Source organism: Typopeltis vanoorti, chromosome 13, assembly GCF_054136105.1.
Source record: "Typopeltis vanoorti isolate ZY-2024b chromosome 13, IOZ_Tvanoo_1.0, whole genome shotgun sequence".
In the NCBI taxonomy this organism is placed as follows: Eukaryota; Metazoa; Arthropoda; class Arachnida; order Uropygi; family Thelyphonidae; genus Typopeltis; species Typopeltis vanoorti.
In genome coordinates this window covers 52,865,673-52,891,983 of record NC_143561.1, presented here as the reverse complement: position 1 = coordinate 52,891,983, position 26,311 = coordinate 52,865,673, and the positions used below count along the sequence as shown (strand labels likewise).

At 36.9% G+C, this 26,311-nt stretch overlaps 1 protein-coding gene across 3 annotated transcripts in view; it reads right to left on the bottom strand.

Moving 5' to 3' along the window:
• Positions 1-26,311, bottom strand: part of LOC150100155 (glucosidase 2 subunit beta-like) — a 283,833-nt gene that overhangs the window by 245,292 nt on the left and 12,230 nt on the right. For all 3 annotated transcript variants that reach the window (XR_016549237.1, XM_090402550.1, XM_090402551.1), the window contains exon 2: positions 4,218-4,335. Coding sequence is in view for 2 of the 3 variants with exons in the window: in XM_090402550.1 (XP_090258676.1) it covers positions 4,218-4,335 (118 nt within the window). In the remaining variant the exon portion in view is untranslated. The remainder of the gene's footprint in view (positions 1-4,217; positions 4,336-26,311) is intronic.

Below are 26,311 nucleotides of genomic sequence, written 5' to 3'. Positions count from 1 at the left end.
GGCTGTGAGAAGGAAACTGACAGAGTTTGAAAGAGGTGTTCTGATAGGATACCATGTTGCAGACTTCAGTATGGTATCACTGATTGTTGACCTGGGATGGCCCAGTTTGTCAACAATCAGTGATACCATACTGAGATGGAAGCACAGAAGTCAACTGCACCACACTCGCCGAACATGACAATAGAGTGCCATGAAGTATAATAGGGGGCGAGCAATAGCCCAGGAGAGGAAAGTCACCAGTGGTGTGCCACAAAGGTCTGTTTTAGGGCCACTGCTGTTTAACCTGTTATGCTAGAAAGATTTCAGTGGGGGATATACAGCTGTTTGCAGATGATGTAAAGTTGGGACAAACTATGAGGAGTAGAGCAGATGTTGTGGCCTTACAAAAAGACTTGAATGGGCTCATGAATAGGGATGCTAGTTCAATGTTGCTAAATGTAAGGTTTTAAAATTTGGAAAACAAAGATGGAATGTAGAATTTACTCTTGGTGAGGATATATTGTTCGAGGTGGAGGAAATAAGAAATCTTGTAATGGTGGATAAGGATCTAAAATTTAGAAGACATATTGCCAAACTTGTAATTACAACACAATGAATTCTGGTAATGATGCAGAGACACCGACTTGCAGAAGTAAGGAGATTCTGGGTTTCATTGTATAAGGCTACAATGGGCTACTGTGCAGAGATTCGGTCACCTGGTTTTCAAAAGGATGATGAGATGTTGGAAAGGGTCCAGAAACAATTGACCAAAATAGTTTCTGATCTCTGGAATGGTGAATGTGAAGAAAGGTTGAAATGATGCAATCTGCAGAGTCTAGTGGATAGGTGGAAGCTAAAGATGTACAAGTTGGTAATGAGTTGTTATAGGATTAATGTTGAAGAGGTTTTTCATAAAATGGTGGGAGATTGGGGGGGGGGGGGAGAGAAAAAGAGGTCGTCCCTGGAAGCTGTGAAAGGAGGGTGTGAATAAGGGACTAAGAAGCATATTTTGCATGGAGAGTTGTGAATGATTGGAATGCATTGCCTGAGGGTATGGTTTCTGCAGAGAATTTGTGTATGACAAAAGAGATCTAGATAAGTCTGTGACTCCATGAGGTCTTTGGATTATAATAATAATATGGTTTTACATATTATTATTATAATCCAAAGACCCCCTTATACAGCTTCCAGGGATGACCTCTTTTTCTCTCCCCCATCTCCCACCATTTTATGAAAAACCTCTTCAACATTTGTCAGCTGATATGTTGTATGTAGAGTTGTGGGCATTGACTGGAACATGAATTGCACAAAAACATTCAGATCAAGGGTTCACAATGTGGGTTTCTATGGTAAGATTGCAGTATGCAATCTCTACATTACCCGAACCTACATGTAGCATTGTTGTCAGTGCAAAGAGCACGTACAGTGGGATGTGAAAGCTCAGGAAGCTATGTTATGGAATGACGAATTATGCTACACCTTCTACCAAGCAGACGGACAGGTGTAGGTGTTGAGGGTGCCTGGTGAGCATCTCTTACCAGAGTGCATATCCCAACTATGAAATTCAGAGGTGGCAGTGTTATGGTATGGTCCTGTTTTTTATGGTTTGGATTCTGACCTCTGTTTGTGGTGCTATGAACACTGAACTCAGATAGGTATCTGAATATTCTAGGCAATGCTTCCTACTTTGTGCATTTCTACAGAACTGATCATTGTCTCTTTCAGCAAGACAATAAACTGTGTCATAAAGCTGCTGCTATAACTGAATGGTTTGTGGGCATAAACTTCACCACTCTTGACTAGCCTCCACAAAACCATGATTTCAGCCTTATTGAACTGGAGTGAGGTCAAGGGATATCTGCCTCCACAACAGTCCAGGACCTCATTACATGTCTGCAGGAAGAATGGTCCAAAATTCCAAAAAAAATCATTGATTGCTATCATACGCTTGTGGAAAGCATGCCCCATAGGATTGCTGCAGTCATCGCAGTGAAAGGAGATCCTACATCTTATTAAGATGGGTGCCATGGCTGTTTATTCCTCACTCTATGATGTCTGTTGACTTCTTTCCAAGCAGTGTATTTATCAGTGTGATTTGTGTCAGCTGAAATCATACTGACCTTTTCATCAATAATGTTCATTTCCATAAGAGATTAAATGAAATACATTTAAGTTGAAAGAAAATCCTTCTTTGGGAACTAACTAGAGAAAATAGAATGCATGCCATATGGCAGAAGTTATGTGGTTGCCTTATACTCACATTACCCACATCGTGTTTTGTAAATCTCAGTTCACTGTTGTCCACCTTTTGCCACCATTATATCACAGCTTTGACTCTGATGGGCAGGGTTTAAGTAGACATGACAGCACCTTGCTGAAATTCAGTTAAACCATCCCCCATTTAGAGTACTACATTCATTTAAAGTGGACCCTTGCCTTTATATCTTGCTGTGCCATGTGGTTTATAATCAGCACACATTCTTCAAGAAAAATTAGGATGCTCAAATAATTATCATATCTTTCCATCAGTTTATGTTGCATAAGAGCTGTTATTTTCCAGAAAAATGAATGTCAAACATTTTCAGATGGTTACGTATTACCTGTCTTGTGGTAATTCTGTAGGAAATGTTCAGAATCAGTCATAATGTACAGTGCCATGCTATTAGAGCTATAGTAATAGTCTGAGGAAAGGGGGATGCAAAAGTTAAGACTGTCCAGCAAAAAACCCTTATCACAGAAGACCTCTAAGAAGAATTAGGCATTGTTTGAAGATGAGATCAAGACAAGAAACTTCACTAAAGAAACTGATTGCCATTTTGGGAAGAAATGTCTAAAATATCTGTTTTCCATTCATCACCACTTCGTGGAAAGTCCATATGATGATGGGCTAGCAATGTGTTAAAAAAATCATCTAACTTCATTTACTTTTTCAAAGGGAGGCTTAGCCCAGTGGTACCGATGATCTTAGAGATATGGTGTATGTGCAGGGGAAGTGAAGCAGATAACTACTTTCATGATCCTACACTCTAACACCTATACTGTTGTTTGAAACTTTGTGAATTCTACACTTGAGTTTACTAGGGAGATTAAAAAATAAAGTTTCTGGGGTAGTTTGCCTGTGACAAAGATTCGACTAATTTGGAAACTAGCTGAAAGAAAGCCTAGAAAAATTCCTCCACTTGTCAGCTAAAATATTCCTTCTTCTGGGTCTAGCATTGTGATACCAGAAGTGTTTACCATGATGCAATGTATCCGTTGCCAATAGTGTATTATGATTTTTGAAACAATGAGATGTCCACATAGTTTTTGCAGCATATGCTTAAGTAAAAACTTCTGTTGCATTTTGCTAATGTAATTTTGTCAAACCTGAATAATTTTCAAACTATCATTCCCAACAGGATTAAGTAATGTTACTTCGGGTGTAAATGACTTTTGCTATATCATTCCTTTATTCCCTCAGTATTGTTTGCTTCACTGTTGCTTCTATTTTATTTTATTTATTTATTTTATTTCGTATGATGATACAATGGCTGTGAGTCCCTTTTTTAAGGGGAGATACAGCACCATCTCATTCTCCCTATTTTATCCAGGCACGGAACCAGCATAGCTGACAAATCAGGCCTATGGCTGGGAGGGACAGTTTGCTAAGTATTTTCCTGATTGTAATCCATGTATTCATGGGGCCAGTTTACTTGTTCGGGGGGGGAGGGGGTTAGTTTCTGGGTGAACCACCCCCCCACACACACACCTCTGTATGAGACCGGCTAACTCACCTTTTGTTAAAAGAGACCAGATAAAGGTTCCTCACTTCATAGATGGGAATTGAATCTAGGTCTTTCCGACCAAAAGGCTTCGTCTATACTGACTAAGCTATGGAGGCTCTCCCTATTTTGTTTGACAGCAAGATTTGATTTTTACTTTATTAAAAAGAATGCTAAATTAAGATTTTGGGGGTGGGGGCTAAAATTTACTTTTAGTGGCTTCAAGTAAAATGTACTCTCGAATCAGAGCTTTTGTAAAATTTAATTGAAGTAGCATAAAATTAAATGATATTCAATTTTATGCTACTACTTTATACAATAACAGTGCTGTTTGCTGCTTTAGTAGTCATTATAGGATGTTTAATTGAAATGAACAAAAAAATATTAATTTCTTATCACTTTTATTTATAAGTCAAAGGAAATTTAGCCTTTTCTTCTTCCAATAAAAAATAACGGAAAGAAAAACATTGTCATTACCTGCAGCTCATTTTTCATTTCTTTGGCGATACTTATGTAGTTTAGTCGTGTTTCATATCCTCTTAGAAAAACTTCATGTTGTTGTTCAAGTGATTCTCGTGCTTGTTGTCCAAGTTTCCTAAATAGCAAAATTGAAAGTAAAAATATAGTGGTGAAGATTTTGGAAAAGTTGGTAAGAATTTGTATACAGAAAGAGTATGATAGAAAATCTATACATTGCAAAGAACAGCATGAGTTTACTAAGAGAGGGTCATGTTTGAATAGCTTGCTTACATTTAATAATAATGTTACAGTTGAGTTAGACAAGGGGGAATGGACACCATGATTTTACACACACACACACACACACACACACACACACACACACACACACACACACACACACACACACTATTATTATTATTATTCAGGTCTCCATGGAGTCAAAAGACTCATCGTGGGAGATCCTTCCTTAGAACATAAAGTCTGTCAAAATTCATCAAGGGGAGGTCCCCCCACCCTAAGAAACACAAAGTCTATCATACCACTCCTTAAACACGTTGACCGTTCTCGCTCTCACCACTCCATCAGGCAATGCATTCCACGGTTCAACCACCCTCCATGCAAAAAAACCACTCCTCGCCCTCTTGCTCACGGTTTCCTTTCGTAATTTGCAGGGATGGCCTCTTGTCATCACTCCTTCCTGCTGTTCAACCAAGCAAAAGAACTCCCCAGTGTCAACCCTGTAACCACCTCTCAACAGTTTAAAAGTCTCAATCACATCACCTCTCCTTCTTCTATCCACCAAACTCAGCAGTCTACATTCCTTCAGCCGATCCTCATAACCAAAATTGTACAGTCCTGAAACCATCTTTGTCATCCGTCTTTGTACCCTTTCCACAGTTAATTTATCCCCTTCAAATTCCAGGGACCAAATCTGAGAACAATAGTCTAAGTATGGTCTGATCAGAGACTTATACAACGGAATGATAATCCTTTTATCTCTGCAGGTCAGTGTCCTTCTCATAATTGCAGCAACCCTCTGTGTTACCTTCACCACGTTTGCAATATTTCCCCTAAATTTCAGGTTTCTATCAATCATCAACCCCAGATCTCGTCTCCCCTACTTCCTCCAGTATAACTCCTCCCATAGAGTATGCAGCATCCCATCGATGTTTCCCAAACCTCAAGACCTTACATTTTGCTGCATTAAACTGACACCCTCCCTCCCATTAATTTCCCCATCTATCTAGCTTATTCAAATCCTCTTGCAGGGCTACCACATCTACACTATTACTAATAATCCTTCCCAACTTTGCATCATCTGCAAACAACTGAATATCCCCTTGCAATCCACTAGCAATGTCATTGATATAAAGGTTAAACAATATAGGTCTAGTACTGAGCCCTGTGGGACCCCACTTGTAATCGTCTGCCTTCTTGAAGCTGCTCCACCACACACAACTCTCTGATACCTATCAGACAGCCAATCCTGAATCCAGTTGACCAATCTGATATCCAGACCCATGTGCTGCAACTTAAATATCAGCTTATCATGTGACACCCTGTCAAATGCCTTTGCTAAGTCTAAGAAAATTGCAGCATATGCCTTTCCCTCATCTAATGTTCTTGTAACTTTATTATAAAAGGCTAGCATATTGCTAAAACAAGAGCGCCCTTTCACAAATCCATGTTGACTCTCACGGATAACACCACCCTCATCTGCCCAGTGCTGTATACGGTCCCTCATTGCTTTCTCCAAGATCTTAACAACTACTGATGATATGCAAACTGGCCTATAATTAGACACTTCCAGTCTGCTACCACCCTTATGCAATGGCACTATCTTACTTTCCTTCCATTCCATGGGTACCTTTCCCACAGCCAGACTTTCATTGAAAAGCCAGGTCAAAAGAGCTGTCAATTCTTTAGCACATTCTCTCAAAACTTGTGGTGAAATACCATCCAGTCACACAGCTTTACTGACATCCAGAGTACTCAGTATTTGAAACACACTCTACTCCTGTACCTCTTAACCTCGAGCCTTCCCTATCAATCTAGTATTAAAACTGACTCCTCCAGGATGAAATACTCCAATAAAGTGTTCATTGAACAATTCCACTATGTCCTCTGCATCAGTCATTCTATTCCCATTTTTATCCCGCAATATCATTCTTCCACAGTCATTTCTCCTCCTACATAGCTAAAAAATCCTACATAGCTGGCCACATAGCTAAAAAATTCCCTAGGATTTTCTTTGGATCTTAGGGCCAATCTCCGCTCATATTCCAGTTTCGCCTTCCTTACCATACTAATCACTCTTCTGGCCTGTGTCTTATATTCTTCATGCATCTTCTCTTCACCTGTCTCCTTATATCTCTTCCATAGCCTCTTTTTTGCATGCAATTCCTGTTTAATATTGTTTGTCATCCAATTTACTCCAAATTGTGTTCTCTTCTTCACTCGTGGTATACAACTTGCCATTGCTGCTAAGAAATATTCTTTCACAATTTCTCACGCACTAATGATATCCCGGCTTTCCAATTCCACCCTCCATGAAACTTCCCCAAGTTGACGTCTTGGACTATTATAATCACCTGCCTTATAATTCCATATACGTTCCTGTCTGTTTGTTTGATACTCCTGCATGTCTATTCATTTTCTAAGTCAAAACCATATGGTCACTCTCTCCAACTGGTGGGAGAGATGTCATCTCAGTTATTATCAGTTCTTCTGATGCTATAACCAAATCCAAAACTCTTGAACCTCTTGTTCCCTGTATTACATGTTGCCTAAGACATTTGCTACTATTGCTACATGCATCTTCCTCTCTCCAATTTATACTACTGTAGTTAAAATCTCCCATAACAATCATTCTTCTTGCACTTGCCAAACTTAACTGTCTAAACATCTCCTGGTCCCCATCCTCTGTGCTCCTGGGTCTGTAGCAACACCCCCACTAAATATCCTGTCTTGCCTACCTCTACCTCACACCACATGCTCTCAAAATCATTTGTCTCACTTCCTTCCAAAGCCTCCACTCTTAGAGGACATAGGTCGTCACTTATCATAAGCAGTACCCCACCACCACGCTTTCCCCTCCTGTCCTGCTGAAAAATGCTGTACCCATAATGGTGGTTAAATTCACACCACAAGAAACTAAAGAAAATGTATTTTTACTTATTTGCTGAAATTTTGTTGGTTTTATATCCAACATTTTCAGAGCACAAATGGTTTGTCATAGTACTCAAACAGCAACAATTAGTTAATAACCAGAACAGTTAAAAACTGTAATAGACAAGACAATTCCTAATAGGCACCATTATTGTTTCTATAGTTGGGTACAGACAGAGAGCTTGATAGGTATTAATTTGATCTTAACATGACTATCTCCCAAATTTTTGTAAACTGATACAGCCATACTTGTGGAGATTTGGGGAATGTTTTAAAGATAATGCTAATACCAAAAATAACCCTCTGACTTATAATGACTGTTATGTAGTACTTTTGTTTTTTTCCATCTAATATTGTGTGAAGAGGTGGCTACTCCTCTGAAGATACCATAATACTTGTGGACTTTGTAAGACTTCTGAAAGGGAAGGCTCTTTCATAAGCTGGAGGATGTAAGATTGGATTATAAACTATCAGTGTGGATAAGAGGATGGATGAGTGACAGATATCAAAAAGTGGGTTACAGGGAGAGAAGGAATTTGCAGGATATAAGGTCACCAGTACTACAGGGATCATTCCTTGGTCCCATGTTGTTCAAATCTTGTTCTCATTTTCTAAAGTAAATTTATTTTGTTGAAAGTTTTTCCACTTGGTTATACTATAAATTAAAGATGCCAAGAAAATATATTCTTAGTTTCACCCTTTATCCAAGTGTATCAAAGTTTGCGTGTGAAGTCACTTCACGACTGGGCTACTTGTATACAGAGGCTAATGACTTCACATCAGTTGCTTAGTATCCCATTTTCAATGCACATACCCTTACAGACATATATAATTTCTTGGCATCTTTAAGTTATAGTATAACCAAGTGGAAAAACTTTCAACATCTATCTCTAATCCAGAGTATTTCTGTAATAAGATTTTGACACCTTTTGGCTACTTGTATCTGGAAATATGACTTCTGCATTACTTCAACCATGGTATCATTACTGGATCTGGCTTCCACTGATGAGACTTCAATAAATATTTAATTGTAGCTAAAAGATGTGGAAACAAGGGACAAACCATTACAGTGTTTTACTTTCGAAGTCAGCATAGTTATTCCTGTAATGGTCAGGAACCAGGTAAAAATTGAAAGATTTCCAATGGAATATATAAAGAACAGTAATGAAATTCTTATACAAACATTCTCGAAATTAAGTAAGATTAGTAACATACAAAAGTGTTAATCAGATGAAGATCCAAACTGGTTTTCTGGTGATGTCACCTTCACAATGGATATGACGACACCCATACCAAATTTTGTCAACAGCAGTACAACCCAAGTTATCATAAACTATCCTGGAGTATAAAAGGCAGTGCCTGTGTTGTGGTTCATATGATCACTTGGGGTGGTAACTGCCCCAAATCTAAATGTTTCAACTGCATGGAAATTGGACATATCGCTAATTAGTGTCTCAAACCCCTGTTAGAAATGCAAAAGTTCTGAAACACCACATTAACACCTGTCATTTTAGAACTTTTGCTGAAAGAGTGGGAGCACCAGTAGAGCCAATTAGAACAATGTGTACATATATATCAGATAGACATAATGAAGAGTTCCCAGATCTTTCAATTCAGTCTAGTAAAGACGATAAATGTTGATGCTTTTAAATAAATTACACTTGGTAAAATGACAAAAAGTGTGCAATGAAATCAGCTACAAATTAGTTCAAAAATCCCAAAACGGCAGGAGCCACTTTCCCAGTTAAATATGGATGGAACATCATTTGAAATTATCAGTAATGAACCTAGTATAACAACTGAACAGATACAAGATGAAATGCAAAAACATGAAACTGTTCTATAAGGAGAAACTGGAGAAGAAACAGAAAAACAAGTAAGACAACTGAAAGAACTTAATATGCAGATAAGATCATCAAAAAGGAAAGATGAATTAATAAAAAAAATTGAAGATAGAGAAAAAAATTAAAAAATCAACTACAGGTATCCCTCGATTAACGCGGTTAATTAATCCCTCGATGTTACCGCGTAAATCAAAATCGCATTAATCAAATCTAATAATCAATGGTAAAAAGTACAATTCGTCCCTGATCGATTACTGTACTAATAGTTTGTTTTATATGGTACTCTTTTAGGAAAGATAAAAAATGAATGCAAAGTAAATGTTTAATAAATACTTGTACCTACATTAGTTACTGCAATTTTTTTTTAATCAGAAGAAGTTATAAAGAGTCATTTGAACAGTTTTAGTTTTTTCTTATTGGCATAAATTCTACGAAACAAGCAAAATGACTCTCTAGACCTCGGCAAACAAGAATTCTTTGATTAACATCTGGATTCATATCCATTACTTGCTGCTTAAGCGATTCTAAACTGCGAAATATTCCATCCAGTTCTTTGACTGTTGTTTCATTTGAAACCTCATCTTCACATTCCATTTGTTCGTTGTCTTCATATGTGCATTGTTCGATTTCAAGAAGATCGTTGTCACTGAAATCTTTTGAATTTGAATCCAATAATTCTTTAACATCTGCATCAACACCATCAAAACTGAGGTCTTCAACAACTGCAACGATTTCTTTGACTACGTTGTTCACAGGATTTTGAAAACAACCCAAGTCATTAGCGCATTCTGGCAGGTTTTTCCAAACAGCTTTCATGCAACTAGAAGACACTTGCTCCCACGAGTCACGAGAATGTTCTCAATTGCGCGTTTAATGTTAAATTTTGTCCAAAATTCGTGGAACGTAATCGTATTTTCTCTCGTTGTTGTTTCTACTGCCTTTGAGAATGTCTTTTTAAGAAAATAGGCTTTGAAAGTTGCAATGACACCCATGTCCATAAAACTTTCACATTCTCACACAGATCATTAAGAGAATTTGGATGGCCAGGTGCATTGTCTAAAAGCAAAAGAGCTTTGAAAGCTAAATTATTTATCTTGCAATAAGTTTCAATTGCCGGGCAAAAATAAGACTTAAACCGAATAGACTTTAGTTAACCCAAGCCTTCTGATTCGCCCGTCAAATTACAGGTAAAGAGTTCTTGTGTTACATCCTTTTAAAGTCCTTGGGTTCTGAGTTCGATAGACAAGCAGCGGCTTCAATTTAAAATCTCCATTAGCATTCCCTCCAAGCATAACAGTTAAGCGATCTTTTGATACTTTATAGCCAGACTGCACTGCTTCTTTTTTTGATATAAAAGTTCTAGATGGCATTTTTTTTCAATAGAGTCTAGTTTCATCTACATTGAAAATTTGGTGGTAATCGTAATCATTTTCTTTGATAATTTTCTGCAGCTCAGCAGGAAATGTGGATGCAGCATCTTCATCTGTACTTGCAGCTTCACCTATTATTTTCACATTCTTTAGTCCAGTTCTAGATTTAAAATTTTCAAGCCAGCCTTAGCTAGATGCAAATTTTGAATTGTCTTCTTTATATTTAGTTTCTTTAAGTCTTGAAAACAGGCTTAGAGCTTTGGCGTGATATTATAGGCACTAACTGGAATTCTCTTCTGATTGCAGTCTTCCAGCCAAATAATCAACAGATCTTCCATTTCAACCATTATAACATTCTGGTTACGTGTGCATTGCATACTTGCAGATATAGATGCCAGTTTACCTTGCTCACAATGCTCATCAGCTTTGGATAAAATAGTCCGTATTGTAGACTTGTTAAAACCAAATTCGCATCCAACCTTACTTTTACTTTCACCACGTTTAAATCTTTTAATTATATCAAGTTTTGTATCTAAGGTAATTACCTTCCTCTTCTTTTTTTCACTTAATGATCCGGTTGTGGGATTGCTCTTATTCTTTGACATGATCAATGGGCTGTAAAATTTATGAAGAACATAATTTGTAAATACATACAACAGAACAACTGGAGTTTGTAATGCACCCACTCTTAATGCTAGCAGCGAAGTAACTGGCTGACACTCAGCCTCGTGGCGTGATTTTCCTAGCCTCGTGGCATGATTTTCATGATTTTTACCCGTTGTTGTTTCAACTGCCTTTGAGAATGTCTTTTTAAGAAAATAAGCTTTGAAAGTTGCAATGACTCCCATGTCCATGGGTTGTAACTATGATGTTGTATTTGGTGGGAAAAATAAAACTTTCACATTCTCACACAGATCATTAAGAGAATTTGGATGACCACAAGGCTAGCAGCCTCGTGGCGTGAGCATGATAAATTTGAAGGCGCATTAATCAAAACTCTTACCGCATATATCAAGGGATTGCCTCAATTAATTTCGCCACGATAATCAAATCCGCGTTAAGCAAGGGATACCTGTACGTCTATAAGAAAAAGGAGCAATAAAAAATGTAAAGATGGAAAAGGTTGCGGATCGTCAAATGAAAATTCTTCAGGCTCAGAAAAGTTTATGGACTATGAAGAACCAATCTCATGCAATATAAGGAAATTAAGAGATACAATTAAAGAAAAAATAAATAAAGTTTACTGATTTAAAGGTTTCTCAGTACAATTATTATCTACATGAAAAGAAAATAACTAGATTCTAAATCAAGAACAATAGGCATGAAATTGAAATAATGGAAAGCAACTGTAAAAAAACTATAATAAAAAAAAAGTTTACAAGAAACAGGCTACACAATTGCTCCTCCTTCACAGATCGAAGACCCCATCAGGTTCATTCAAAATCTAGAAGTTAAAGACTTACCAGTGACACTTCACTAATCATATCATCGCCTCATTGAATGTATGAGGATTCCACAGGCAAATTAAACAAGAAACTATATGGAAACTTATGCTACACCATAATATAGGTTTTTGTTTCCCCAAGAAACATGCTTCTACAAATGTAAAGATATAAAAACTTTAACAGATAGATATCCAGTTCTTTCTTATTGAAGCTTTGGAAGAATTAACAGAGCTGGAGTAGGAGTTCTTATTGTTGTCCCCCCCCCCCTTGGGTTATTCTGTAATATCCAAAGGGATGCAGAAGAGAAAATCTTGTAAATAGACTGGAAATATTGTGGATGTGTAATAAAGTTTATAAATGTTTATGTTCCATCCAATGGAACAATTAGAAAAAAATTCTTCCAGGAACTGGAGCCATATTTATACGGTGCCCACTACATCATAGTAGCTGGAGATTGGAATTGTATTGAAAATTCAACATTAGACAAAATAGGAGGACATCCCAGGAGTGGAAAAATGGGAGATGCACAGTTAAAAACATGTCTCGACAATGCTCAACTAGTAGACATATGGACGATTCGCAATCGTAATCTTCAGGCTTACACATACATGAATCAAAGTATTGGTACCTGTCTTGATCGAATTTATATCTCTTCTTCCCTTATAAATAGGGTAATTCAGATAAAACATCTTGACATTAACATGTCAGATCATAATCCAGTTCTACTTAAGTTCCACTGCAGGGAACAAGTAGAGATTAATTCTGGACCATGGAGACGTCTACCAAATTTCAAGACCAAATTCCAGACCCTTTGTTTAAATTGGAATAATGTTACCAGGAATTGGGATATGTGATTAAAATTCAAACAACCAGTAATACAGAATATGATGGAATAGAGAAAGGAACAGGCTTTCCTCAAAAGAAAAAAAGTTGAAAGACCTGTATAGAAAGAAGCTGGTTCATAACAAACTAAAACAATAGTATAAAATGTAACAACATCATTAGAAACATTAATATAGAGACCTCAAAAAAGGTCTGATGAGATCTCAATAAAGATTGAAACCGGTCTGGGTAGTGACCTTCCACCATAATGTATAACATCATATATCTCCTAGGAAATGGGTTTTACATTATGGGAAATACTAAGAATAGCGATCAGAACTTCCACACTTTGCTACAAGTTACCCTAGTTTGTACTACTTACTTGGACTATGTGCTTTAGCCTACGCTAGTAGTAGCAGATACTTTTATAGTTTACTATATTCAGCATGAAACTCTTTGATTCCGATCTTTGAGTTTCTTATTCGATTTTAAAACAATGTGAGATTTAATATCTACTTAATTTAAATAATGTTTACATCGCTGAAATGAAGCCTATTGGCTCTATATTTTATGTAATTGAATGGGTGCATCTTTTTGACAACTCGTATAGCAAAATATATAAGTTCTTTTCGCTATACCCTTGGTATTAATTTGGTCTAGCTACTCACTAATGAGATCTCAATAAAGATCGAAATCGGTCTGGGTAGTGACCTCCCACCATAATGTATAACATCATATATCTCCTAGGAGATGGGTTTTACATTATGGGAAATACTAAGAATAGTGATCAGAACTTCCACACACCTTTGCTACGAGTTACTTTAGTTTGTACTACGTACTTGGACTACATGCTTTAGCTTACGTTAGTAGTCGCCGATACTTTTATAGTTTACTATGTTCAGCATGAAACTCTTTGATTCCGATTTTGAGTTTCTTATTCAGTTTTAAAACAATGTGGGATTTAATATCCCCTTAATTTAAATAATGTTCACATCACCGAAATGAAGCCTATGGCTCTATATTTTATGTAATTAACATAGAGATAAAAGTGGAAAAGCAGAAACAAGTAGAAGAAAGAAATTTTAAAGTAAGAATACAACAGATTGCCCTTCAGCTGCATTCTTCAATAGACAATTCACTAAATTCCACGAAGAAAGGACTATCACTCAAATTTGTGGTGAAGACATGTCCACCACTCAAGACATTCTTGACTCCTTTCAAAAACACTACAAAAATCTGTTTGAAGACAATAGTACTGTGGGAAATTATAACTCTTAAAACATTAATGGCTTTCCTGTTCATATCCAAGATGAGCTTGACAGACCCATTACAGTATCTGAAGTTACCACAGCCTATAAAGATTGCCAGACAAGAAAATCCCCAGGACCTGATAGTCTCGGGATAGAACTTTACTGCGAGGCCCAAGATTTTATTCTTCTCATTCTGGTTATACTATTTAATTCTTTTCTCTCATCAGGACACATACCAAGTGAATTTGTAGCAAGCCATACCATCCTCATTCTTAAACCTAATAGAGATCACACCTTAATCAGCAGCTGGAGACTTATTTCTCTCTCTAATACTGACTATAAGATATTTTTCTGCATTATCAATAACAGGCTCAAAGTGGGAATGAGATATATAATTAAAAAAACACAGGTGTATGGAGTTCCAGGCCAAGCAGTAGAATTTAGTCCATTTCTGCTACGTGAGATCTAATCCACTTAGTTAATATGAAAAGGCAGTTGATGGCGGTGCTATCAGTAGACCTTACTCAAGAATTTGATAATGTCCAGTATCCCTTTCTGTTCCACAAACTCCAGCAAATTGGTATAGGTAAAAAGCTGCTATCCATTATCAAAAGAGCCTATGCCAATTCAACCACTTACCTCCTAGTTAATGGGTTCCTGTCAGACCTGGTCAAAATTCGAAAAAGAATCAAGCAAGGTTGCCCTCTTAGTCCATTGCTCTTTGCATTGATTCTTGAACATTTCTTACAGGAAGTTGACAATACACATGCTGTGCAAGGAATAACAGTTCTTTCAGTTATGAAGGAAAATAAGGTATTAGCATATGCCGATGATGTAGTGGGCACTTTGAAGGATAATAATTCCATATATATCTCTCTTGATATTTTGGAAAAATTCAGTAAGATTAGTGGATTAACTACTAATGCAGACAAAAACAAAATTAAAAGTTCTTGGAAAGTGGAATCTTGGAGACATTCATTTTGGACTAACTCCTGAGAGAGAAGCCCTAATTGTATTTGGAAATTTTCTTCTCCACTTATCCAATATTACCAGTTCAAGAACTTATATACAAGAACTTTGACACCTTAGAAGAATGGAAAATAGGGCCACTTTCCTTTTCTTCTAAAGCCAGAGTACTCAAAAACCATATGTATCTTTCCTGCTCAGTTGTACATAATAAATATTACAGACATCACAGAAGCTAAAGAAAAGCAATAATATAGTAAGCCTGTGCAATTTTTTTGGTCCAGTCGATGCCAAGAAGTTAAAAAGGAATTTCTTCAACTATCGAAGAAGCATGGAGGATTTGGGCTTCCAGTCTTAAAATTCTGCTATTTAAGCAATATAGCTTCAAAAATTCATAAAATGTTGTAAACCAATCACACATGTACAGACCTTCTCCTGTACTACCTGGGTTTTCATCTTCTCCTGTTTGGAGTAAATGATTATAAAGGTCCAAAAGCTGAGATTGTTCTTGAATACTACAACACTCTGTGCTTAACTCTAAGAATGCTACAACACTATGGCATTGCCATTCATTCCATTAAAAAAAAAGTAAAATTTTGGTATAAAGAAATCTTTAATCCCTTTTGTCGCAAACTTCCACAGTTGGGTACTGACAACAATGCTTTTGTTTCATAACTTATTGAAGTTCCAAGGATAACCTAACAGGAGAGATCTTGCTTGGAGAGTTGCATATGGCCACCTTCCAGTCAATATCATCAAATGGTGGTACTTTAACCTCAGGGATCCAATCTGTGACATCTGTTACCAATTGAAAACAGTAGAACATGCATTCTACAGCTGCTCTCTTGCCCTGCGTGTTTGGAAGAGATTATGTAATGTGTTGGGCATTCCATTACTTACAACAGAACAGGTTATTTTTTTTGTAGTACCCACCATCTGTCAGCAATGGGAAGAGAATTTTGATTTTTATAATAAATGAATTAAAATATCATTTATGGAAGGTTAGAAAGAAACATGGATTTAAAAACCAGCAATATGACATCCAAATGCTTGATAATATTGTAATGTGGAAATTTTATTGTTCAGTCAGATGATTTTTGTATTTAGAAAGAAGCATTCTAGGGGATATCAAATTTTTGACTAGATGGTGTAGAACACCCATATTATGCAATATTCACCAAGGGGTAGATAAAATTTTGTCTATTCTTGCAATGAGAGGTTTTTTAAATAGTTACATCCTCTTAATTTAATGTGGTCTTATAGACAATTGCAGGGATGACTGGAGAGCAATTCCAGGCAGTGAGGGCCAACTCAAGGCATTTAACTCAGATAAGGCTAACCACCTGGGTATCAGTCATCTTTGCACTTTAGTTTCAATTACTCTTTTGGTCATTTATCTATGAGATTGGTGAAAAAGAAAAACCGATAGCCTTTGGCTATATAATGATATAAAACAGCTGAGGCCTTGACTCTATCTCTTATACTATCTATCTGTCTTTTCTTTCTCCTAATACTATCAGGCTCTTTCACCCTTATACTAACTACTCTAGGTCTATGATGAGCACCCCTTTACTTTTCACCTCAATAAAAATCAAAACCAGTCTGTGTGTACATGTATAATGCATAGCATTATACATGTTTGTAAAGAATGTGCTTTGCATTATGGGATATCAAAGCAAGTAATGTTAAGTCATTAGTATCTATATACGAGTTGCCCAGTCGTGAAGTTACTTCACTCATGATAAAGGATTAAACCAAGAACATAATTTCTTGGCATCTTTAATTTAAAGTAAATTTAATCTATGTTTTTGGTTATTTAAGGGTACTAAATTGAAAGATATTATTATTACAATAACTTCCATGGAGTCAATACACTCATCATAGAAGGCCCTCTCAACCAGCAACATATCTATCATATTGAACTTAGAACATTTTTTATACTCCCTTCATTCGCAATGCACTCTGGCAAAGCATTTCACTTGCCAACAACTCTTCATGTAATCTCTTCACACTCTCCTTCGCCACATCTTTATACAACTTCCAGGAATGCCTTCTTGTTCTTCTCATTTTAATATCCACTCTTTCCTTCCTAGGAAACACAAAGTCTATCATACCACTCCTTGAACTCATTGACCGTTCTTACTCTACCACTCTATCAGGCAATGCATTCCATGGTTCAACCACCCTCCATGCAAAGAAACCACTCCTTACCCTCTTGCTCACAGCTTCCTTTGCAACTTCCAGGGATGGTCCCTTGTCGTCGCTTCTTCCTGCTGTTCCACCAAGCAAAAGAACTCCCAAGTGTCAACCTGTAACTTTACAAGTCTCAATCATATCACGTCTCCTTCTTCTATCTACCAAACTCTGCAGTTCACATTCCCTCGACCGATCCTCATAACTAACATTGTATACAGTCCTGAAACCAACTTTGTTTATGCCTCTGTACCCTTTCCACAGTTAATTTATCCCCTTCAAATGCTGAGTATCGAATTTGAGAACAATAGTCTAAATGTGGTCTGATCAGGATCTTATACAATGGAATGATAACTCTTTTATCTCTGCAGGTCAGTGTCCTTCTCAGTATTACAGCAATCCTCTGGGTTACCTTCACCACCTTTGTAATATAGTCCCTGAATTTCAGTTTTCTATCAATCATTACCCCCCCCCGATCTCTTGTTTCTCTTACTTTTTCCAGTACAGCTCCTCCAATCGAGTATGCAGCCTTCCATTAATGTATCCCAAACTTCAAGACTTTACATTTTGCTGCATTAAACCGATATCCCCATTCATTCGCCCATCTGTCTAATTTATTCAAATCCTCTTGCAGGGCTGCCACATGTGCATTATTACTAATAACCCTTCCCAGCTTCGCATCATCTGCAAACAACTGAATATCCCCCTGCAATCCACTGACAATGTCATTGATATAAAGGTTAAACAATACAGGTCCCAGTACTGTATTGTTTAACCTTTATATCAAACAATACAGGTCCCAGTACTGAGCCCTGTGGGACCTCACTTGTAACCTTCTGCCTCCTTGATACTGCCCCACCATACACAACTCTCTGATATCTATCAGACAGCCAATCCTGACTAACCTGACATCTAAAATCCATGTGCTGCAACTTAAATATCAGCTTATGTGGCACCCTGTTAAATGCCTTTGCAAAATAAAAAAAAAAAAATGGCAGTATATGCCTTTCCCTCATCAAATGCTCTTGTCACTTTATTATAAAAGGCAATCATATTACTAAAGCAAGAGTGCCTCCTTAACAAATTCATGTTGACTCTCACAAATATCATTACATATATATAAACATAAACCATGTATACAGCATCTGCCCAATGCCGTATATGCCCAATGCCCAATCACTAATTTCTCCAAGATCTTTACAACTACTGATGAAACACAAACTGGCCTATAATTAGACACTTCTTTCTGCTACCACCTTTATGCAATGGCACTATCTTACCTTCATTCCATTCCTTGGGCACCTTTCTTGTAGCCAGACTTTCATTGAAATGCCAGGTCAATGGAGCTGTCAGTTCTTTAGCATATTCTCTCAAAGCCCATGGTGAAATAACCATCCAATCCCACAGCTTTACTGACATCCAGAGTACTCAGTATTTGGAACATACTCTCCTCTTGCAGCTCTAAACCTCGAACCTGCTCTATCCCTCTAGTATTAAAATTTACTTCCCCAGGAGAAATACTCCCATAAAGTGTTTACTGAACAACTCCACTGCATCTTCTGCATCAGTCACTCTATTCCCATTTTTATCCCACAAAGTCATTCTTTCACAATCATTTCTCCTCCTACTGGCCACATAGCTAAAAAATTCCCTAGGATTATCTTTGGATCTTAGTGCCAGTCTCTTCCCATATTCCAGTTTCGCTTTCCTTACCATTTTAGTTACTCTCTTGGCCTGAGTCTTATATTCCTCATTCATCTGCTCTCCACCCCTCTCCTTATATCTCTTCCATAACCTCTTTTTCAACTGCAGTTCCTGTTTGATATTGTTTGTCATCCAGGTGTTGACACCTTTTGGCAACTGGTATATGGTGATATGACTTCTACATTACTTCCACCTTAGTATTACCACCACCACCACCTCTGGGTCTAGCTCCCACTGATAAGACTTCAATAAAGGTCAAAACCGGTCTGGGTAGTGATCCTTTCCATAATGCATAGCATTTTACATACCCATAAGGATATATGCTTTGCATTATGGGATACTAAGGCAAGTGATCAGAACTTATACCACCTTTACCACGAGTTGCTCCAGTCCTGAAAATATTTCAGGCACAAACTTTGTTTGCTTACACTTAGATAAAGGATTAAACCAAATATGTAATTGGTAACATAGCCAAGTGAAAAAACTCACATCAACTGTCACTAATCCAGAGAATTTTAATAATAAGGTGTTGACACCTTTTGGCAACTGGTATATGGTGATATGACTTTTGCATTACTTCCACCTTAGTATCACCACCTCTGAGTCTGGCTCCTACTGATGAGACCCCCCCCCTAAGGGTCGAAACTGTTTGGAAGCGTGGATGATGGTTGGCAATGCTGTAGCCAATGAAGTTCTAACTGAGGCTTGGCTGTTGCTGTTAGCCAGGTAGAGGGGGTAATGGATGGCAATGCTGCAGCCCATGAAGTTAACTGAGGCACAGCTGTTGCTGTTACCCCTTAGATAAAATATGAGCGATTCTGCTGAGTAGTGGGATGAGCCTGCACTGGGTGGAGCCAAACTCTGGGAGTTCTTCTCAGTGACAACGTGAGTCTGTTACTGCGGGAGGAACAATGCTAAGTTTTGATTCTTTGGGTCGCTCATTTGTTGGGTGATCCAGGGGATCCCACGAGTTTTTGGAGAGGTAACCTCCGCACTTAATACAGGTAAACTGGTCTGGGTAGTGATCTTTTCCATAATGCATAGCATTTTACATAACCATAAGGATATGTGCTTTGCATTATGAAATACTAAGGCAATGATCAGAACTTATACCACCTTTACCATGAGTTGCCCCTGTAGTGAAAATATTTCAGGCACAACTTTTGTTTGCTTACACTTGGATAAAGGATTAAACCAAATATGTAATTGGTACCAAATTGTGTCCTCTTCTTCACTCATGGAATACAGCTTACTATTGCTGCCAACAAATATTCCTTCACAGTTTCCCACGCTCTAATGATATCCCAGCCTTCCAATTCCTGCCCTCTATGGAACTGTCCCAAGTTGATATCTAATACTATTATAATCACCTGCCTTATATGTGGATGTGCAAAATTAGGGAAACTAGAACTATTAAGAAGGAAGTGGATATACAGACATCAGTGAGGCAGTTGAGTGTAAGAATGTATATAATGTGCCCGAGCCAGTACGAACGACAAGAAATCAGAATGGGATAGTTAGTATAATGCATCAAGATAGGGGTGGGACAAATGGACCTGCATTTCATGTATACTAATGCCAGGAGTATTAGGAACAAGAAGGAAGAATTTTTGGCCTTGGTTGGTGCTTCCTGACCACAGGTTATTGGCATTAGTGAAACATGGCTACAGAAGATGATATAGTTAGTGGGATAGAATGTGTAGGTTATAGTGTGTTCAGGAGGAACAGAGAGAGAGAATAAAATGGGGGAAGGAGTGTTACTGATGATAACTGATAAACTGCAGCCAAGGAGAATAGAAGTTGTATTGCAGGATAGTGAAAAGAGCTCATTTGAGGCTATTTGGTGTGAGATTGAGACTAACAGAACAAAATGTACAGTTGGGTGCTGCTATAGACCAGGTGATGGAATAGATGGTGGAGATAGTATGCATAGACAAATTGATGAAATGAGTGGAAGGAGGGTAATTATTATGGGGAATTTCAACTATGGTAACATTGATTGGAAGGAGGAGAGGACACATGTGAGGAAGGAACTGGATTTTATTCAGGTACTATGGGATAACTATCTGAGACAGCATTGTTGTGTCATACTTTCTACTTCGTTGTATATTCCAGCTGTTGACTGACTTCACATTCAAACACAGAGAAGATTTATTTTTAACTGCACCACTCTATGTTCTAATTTGCATAAGCAACGTTGTGAACTCAACCATCAGTTAGCACCATATAGTTATCAACTTAATTCAGGCCGAAATTCTCTTTATTATATATAGGGTTCCTGCTAAGATTCAAACTATTTTAATGAGTGGTGCAATGAAAGAAATCAGGCAAACACAAGATTCAACTCAAATAAAAATATTTAATGCTTTAACACATAAATTTACATTACAACAAGGATTTCTAGTAAGGATAATACAATTAAGAATGGATAAGTTCTCATTAAGACATTAGTAATTTACTCAGCTGAGTATATCATTTACGATTAGAGTTTATGCATATATATTCTACTCTTCTTATTATCAATATTTCAAACACAACTTCACTCTAAACAAAGCTATTGTTCAAGCATTTAAATATTGACTCAGTTCAACTATTCAGAACAATCACAAAGCACGAGTCATCAGACATTCGTTTAGCAACTTTAAAGTTTATCAATCTAACTTAATAGTTCTCAGAAAGATCAGTCTCAATTTTACATTGCGTTCTCATATAACAGGCTTCACTATATCACACATTCAAATATGAACTATTAATCCAGAGATACTTCATATATTACGTTTACGAGGAAATGCTTCACTATATCACACATTCAATCTTGACAGTTAATTTCAGCAATATGACTATATCATGTTCTCCAGAAACAAGCTTTGCTACTTCACACGAGGCAAAAAAAAGATATCCTTACTGGTATAAACAGTATAGCTTCCTCATTATCGAGAATCCTAGAAACACTCTTTGGTTCTGAAATACATACACTTTGAGAGCACACAAATATTATAGGATCCTGGGTTTCAGTAACAGATTAGTTAACTTGGGAGAATTTATCTTCTTGCTCGTAATTGTCTAACTTTCAATATTTCTTACTCATTCTTATTATCCTTTCATCCAACACTATCCTTCTGCGAGGTGATAGGAATTTATAAAAGAATAAGAGCTCAAAGAAAGATAAGTCAAAATACAGAGCGGTTCCCAGTCCTTTCTACTCCGTTCGACCACAGATTATTTCTCTTTCCTCTTTCCTGTGTTACTTCTTTTTCATGTCTTGCTCATAACATCCTACTCTCTTTTCCCGCCAAAATCTGGTTCTGACTGGTTTTTGTTGATACCGAACTGCTTCTTACATACTGTACAGTAACTCACGTTAAAGCATGCGCTGGCTAAAAATAACATAATTTCTCACAACAACTAAACAAGTCTTATTTTGAAGAATTACTTGGATACATTACATTTTACTTCTTCTTCTTCTTTGAGTGCCATCTCCTATCGGAGGTCGGCGACCACCTTGGCAAATTTTGAGCGATTCTCAGCTATTCTGAGCAGTCTCTCAGAGTTCATACCAGTCCACTGTCTGATATCTGCCAGCCAAGATTTTCTTCGTCTTCCTTGTCCTCTTCTTCCATTTATCTTCCCTTTTATAATCAATTGAAGTATCTTATATTTTTCATTACGAAGTAGGTGACCAAGATATGCAGTTTTCCTTCTTTTTATGGTATCTTAAAGTTCATGTGATTTCCCCATTTGTTCCAGTACTTCCTGATTGGACGTTTTTGCTGTCCATGGGATTTTTAACATTCGTCTGTATAACCACATCTCAAAGGCTTCAAGTCTTTTTATTGATGTTGTCTTCGAGGTCCAAGTTTCTGCACCGTACAGCAGTACAGACCATACATAGTATTTAACCATGTGTACTCTAAGCTCTAAGTTTAAACTGCGGTTACACAGTGTTGATTTCATCAAGAGAAAATTTTTTCTTGCCATTTCAATTCTAACTTTTATTTCCATTTCTGGATTGCAATCTTCATTTAACCAGCATCCGAGATATTTAAACTTTGCCACTCTTTCTATTTGTTTCCTATTTAAAGAAAGTGCTAAATTAAGAATTGGTTTCTTACTTATGACCATGAATTTAGTTTTGGTGATATTTATTTTTAATTCCATTTTTTCACTCTCTGCATTTATTAGTTCCAAAAGATTTTGAAGATCCTGAATATTGTCAGCCAGAAGAGCTGTATCATCAGCATATCGGATGTTACTGATGATTTCACCATTTACACTAATCCCTTCCTTTCTTCCTTCCAAGACTTTTTGAAATATGGCTTCTGAGTAGATGTTAAAAAGAAGAGGTGACAGCACACATCCTTGCCTTACTCCTCGTTTGATGTTAATGGAGTCTGTAATAATGTCATCAACTTGAACAGATGCCTTTTGGTTCCAATATAAGTTTTCAATGATCCTGATAACTTTACCATCTAATCCAATTCTTTTTAATAGTACAATCATTTTAGCATGTTGGACTTTGTCAAATGCTTTCTCGAAGTCGATGAAGCAAATGAATTTTGCCTTGTTTTGGTCAATACATTTTTGAAATAAGATCTGAGAACAGAAAAGGGCCTCTCTTGTTCCCAAGCCATTTCTAAAGCCGAATTGGGTATCACTGATGGTGTTTTCTGTATATTCTTTTTTGAATTATTTTCAGAAACATTTTGAGAACGTGACTCATTAGGCTGATCATTCTATAGTCATTACAAGTTTTCGCATTTACTTTTTTAGGTAGCATGATGAAGGTCGACTGTAACCAGTCTTGAGGGATTATGCCTGTATCGTAGATCTTATTAAATAGCTTTACTAATATGTTAATGTTGTCACCTTCTAATAACTTTACTATTTCTGCTGGTATTCTATCTGGTCCTAGGGCTTTACCATTTTTAGCTGAGGTTAATGCACATTCTACCTCTGATTTTAGAATGCATGGACCTTCCATATGTTCATAAGTATTTTCTGGGTTCTGTCTGTTATCAGTAAAGAGTTCTTCTATATATTTCACCCATTCTTGTATTTTGTCATCCTTTTTGGATATAATTTCTCCCTTTTTTGTTTCGAAGGATACAGAATTGTTTTTTCTTATATATACCTGAGGTCTCTTTCATCTTTTTGTGTAGATTAAAATTGTCATGTTTTTCCTGCAGAATTTCTATTTCTTTACATTTTTCATTCATCCAGATTTCTTTTGCTTTTTTGATCTTGTGTTTAATAATTTTCTGAACCGCTGTATATTTTGTTGGATTATGATTTTTATATGATCTGCGTTGATCCATGAGAGAAAGAATTTCATCAGTCATCCAATCTTTCTTTTTTACTGCTCTATTAGGACATAAGGTATTGGTACATTTCTCTATGAAGACAGATTTCAATTTGTCCCACGATTCATCAACCCTCATGATGTCATTTCTTGATAAGTGCTAGCTTTTGATTCAGATCTTGACTCAATTTGCTTCTTATCTCTGTGTTTTTTAATTTTCCCAAATCAAATCTTTTTTGTTGATGTTTCTTAAGCATAGCTTTCAGTCTAAGTTGTAACTCTGCCACCAGTAGGTTAAGATCAGAAGCAATATCTGCACTAGGATAGGTTTTTGTACTCTTTATAGAACTTCGAAATCGTTGATTAATTAGTAAGTAATCAATTTGGTTTCTGACTATATTCCCATTATTATCCTGTGGTAATCGCCAAGTATACAATCTTCGAGGTGGTAGCTTAAACCATGTGTTTGTGATTATTAGCTCCTCTTCCTGGCAGAAGCCCAGTCCATGTTCACCAACTGCATCTCCACTTCTACCTTTCCCAACTTTAGCATTGAAATCACCCATGACTATGTTAATATCATGCTTTTTTGTGTTTTTCATTAGTTCTTTTAATTGATCATAAAATCCTTTAATCTCTGTATCACTCTTGTCAGCAGTAGGGGCATAGACTTGTATAAGATTAACATCTAGTGGTTGTACTTTCAGTTTTAATAACATCATCCTATCTGAGTAAGGGATGAAGCTCAACAGTGACTTATTGATATCTTTGTTTATTATTATTCCAACTCCGTTTTGATGGTTGTTTTCGCAATTTCCAGAGTGATACATTGTCATGTCATTGACTTGAGTTTTGCCTGATCCTGGCCACCTAACTTCACTCATTCCTAAAATTCCAATTTCAAGTCTTTTCATTTCTTGGATAGCATTTCTTAGCTTACCTGCTTCATACAAGGTTCTGACATTACATTTTACCAACATAAAAAGATTACATATTTTACAGTTTTTATCTCTGTTTTAGTAATATTAATCTCATAATATACAAGTGATAATTAACACATAGTTTTTATAACAGTACTTCATATAAAAATAATAAATGAACAAATAAATATTAATAAACATAACTTGAAAGAAATCATATGAATAGCATACTATTAACAAGAGATTATTAGTCTGATGAGCAAATTTGGCTTAGGGAATGGCAGATTATGTTGGACTCTGAATGAAGTATTAATAATTTCCAGTTCTCCTCATTCAGAATCCAACAGCATGTAATGGAAAATACTAGGGGATTCAAGAGTGCTTGACCTAGTAATAGCATCTGAGAATTTGACTGTAATGAATATGACCATGTTGGTGAGAGTGATCACACAGGGTCTTGACCTGGGAGGTGGCTAAATGTGTGAAATTTTCACTTAAGACAGGGTACATGTGGAATTTCCATGCTGGCAAGTATGACAAGCTTAGGAGATTGCTTGGTTCAGTGCCATGGCATGCAAAACTCCAAGGGCTGGATGTTGATAGGGCACGGGAAGTGGTCAAGGAGCATTTGCAAGGAATGAGGTTATGGCTCACTGTATACCTAGTCTGAATAGTAAATTAAGTAGGGGTTAAATGGATGAATAACACCATTAAACTTGAGTTGCAAAAAAAGAAAGAAACAACTTTGGAAGAAATTTAAGGAGAAAGATGACCTGCAGGCACAAGAACGATATAAAGCGCAGGCCAGAAGGGTAACGAGTGTAGTAAGAAAAGCAAAAGTGGATTATGAAAGGAAATCAGCCATGCAAGCTAAAGAGAATCCCATACAGTTTTTTCAATATGCTGCAAGTAAAAGAAAAACTGTACATGGCAGAATGATTTTAAGGAATGCCGATGGTAGGGAGGTCACCGAATCAGTCGATATAGTGGAATTACTGAGCTAGCACTTTGCAAGAGTATATCATCCAGGTGGTGACATTGAAGGAATGAAGGAACCAATAGTTTATATGGGAATTGTGGTGAATGAAGTGGAGGTGAATAGTCTATTACAGAACCTTAATGTGAATA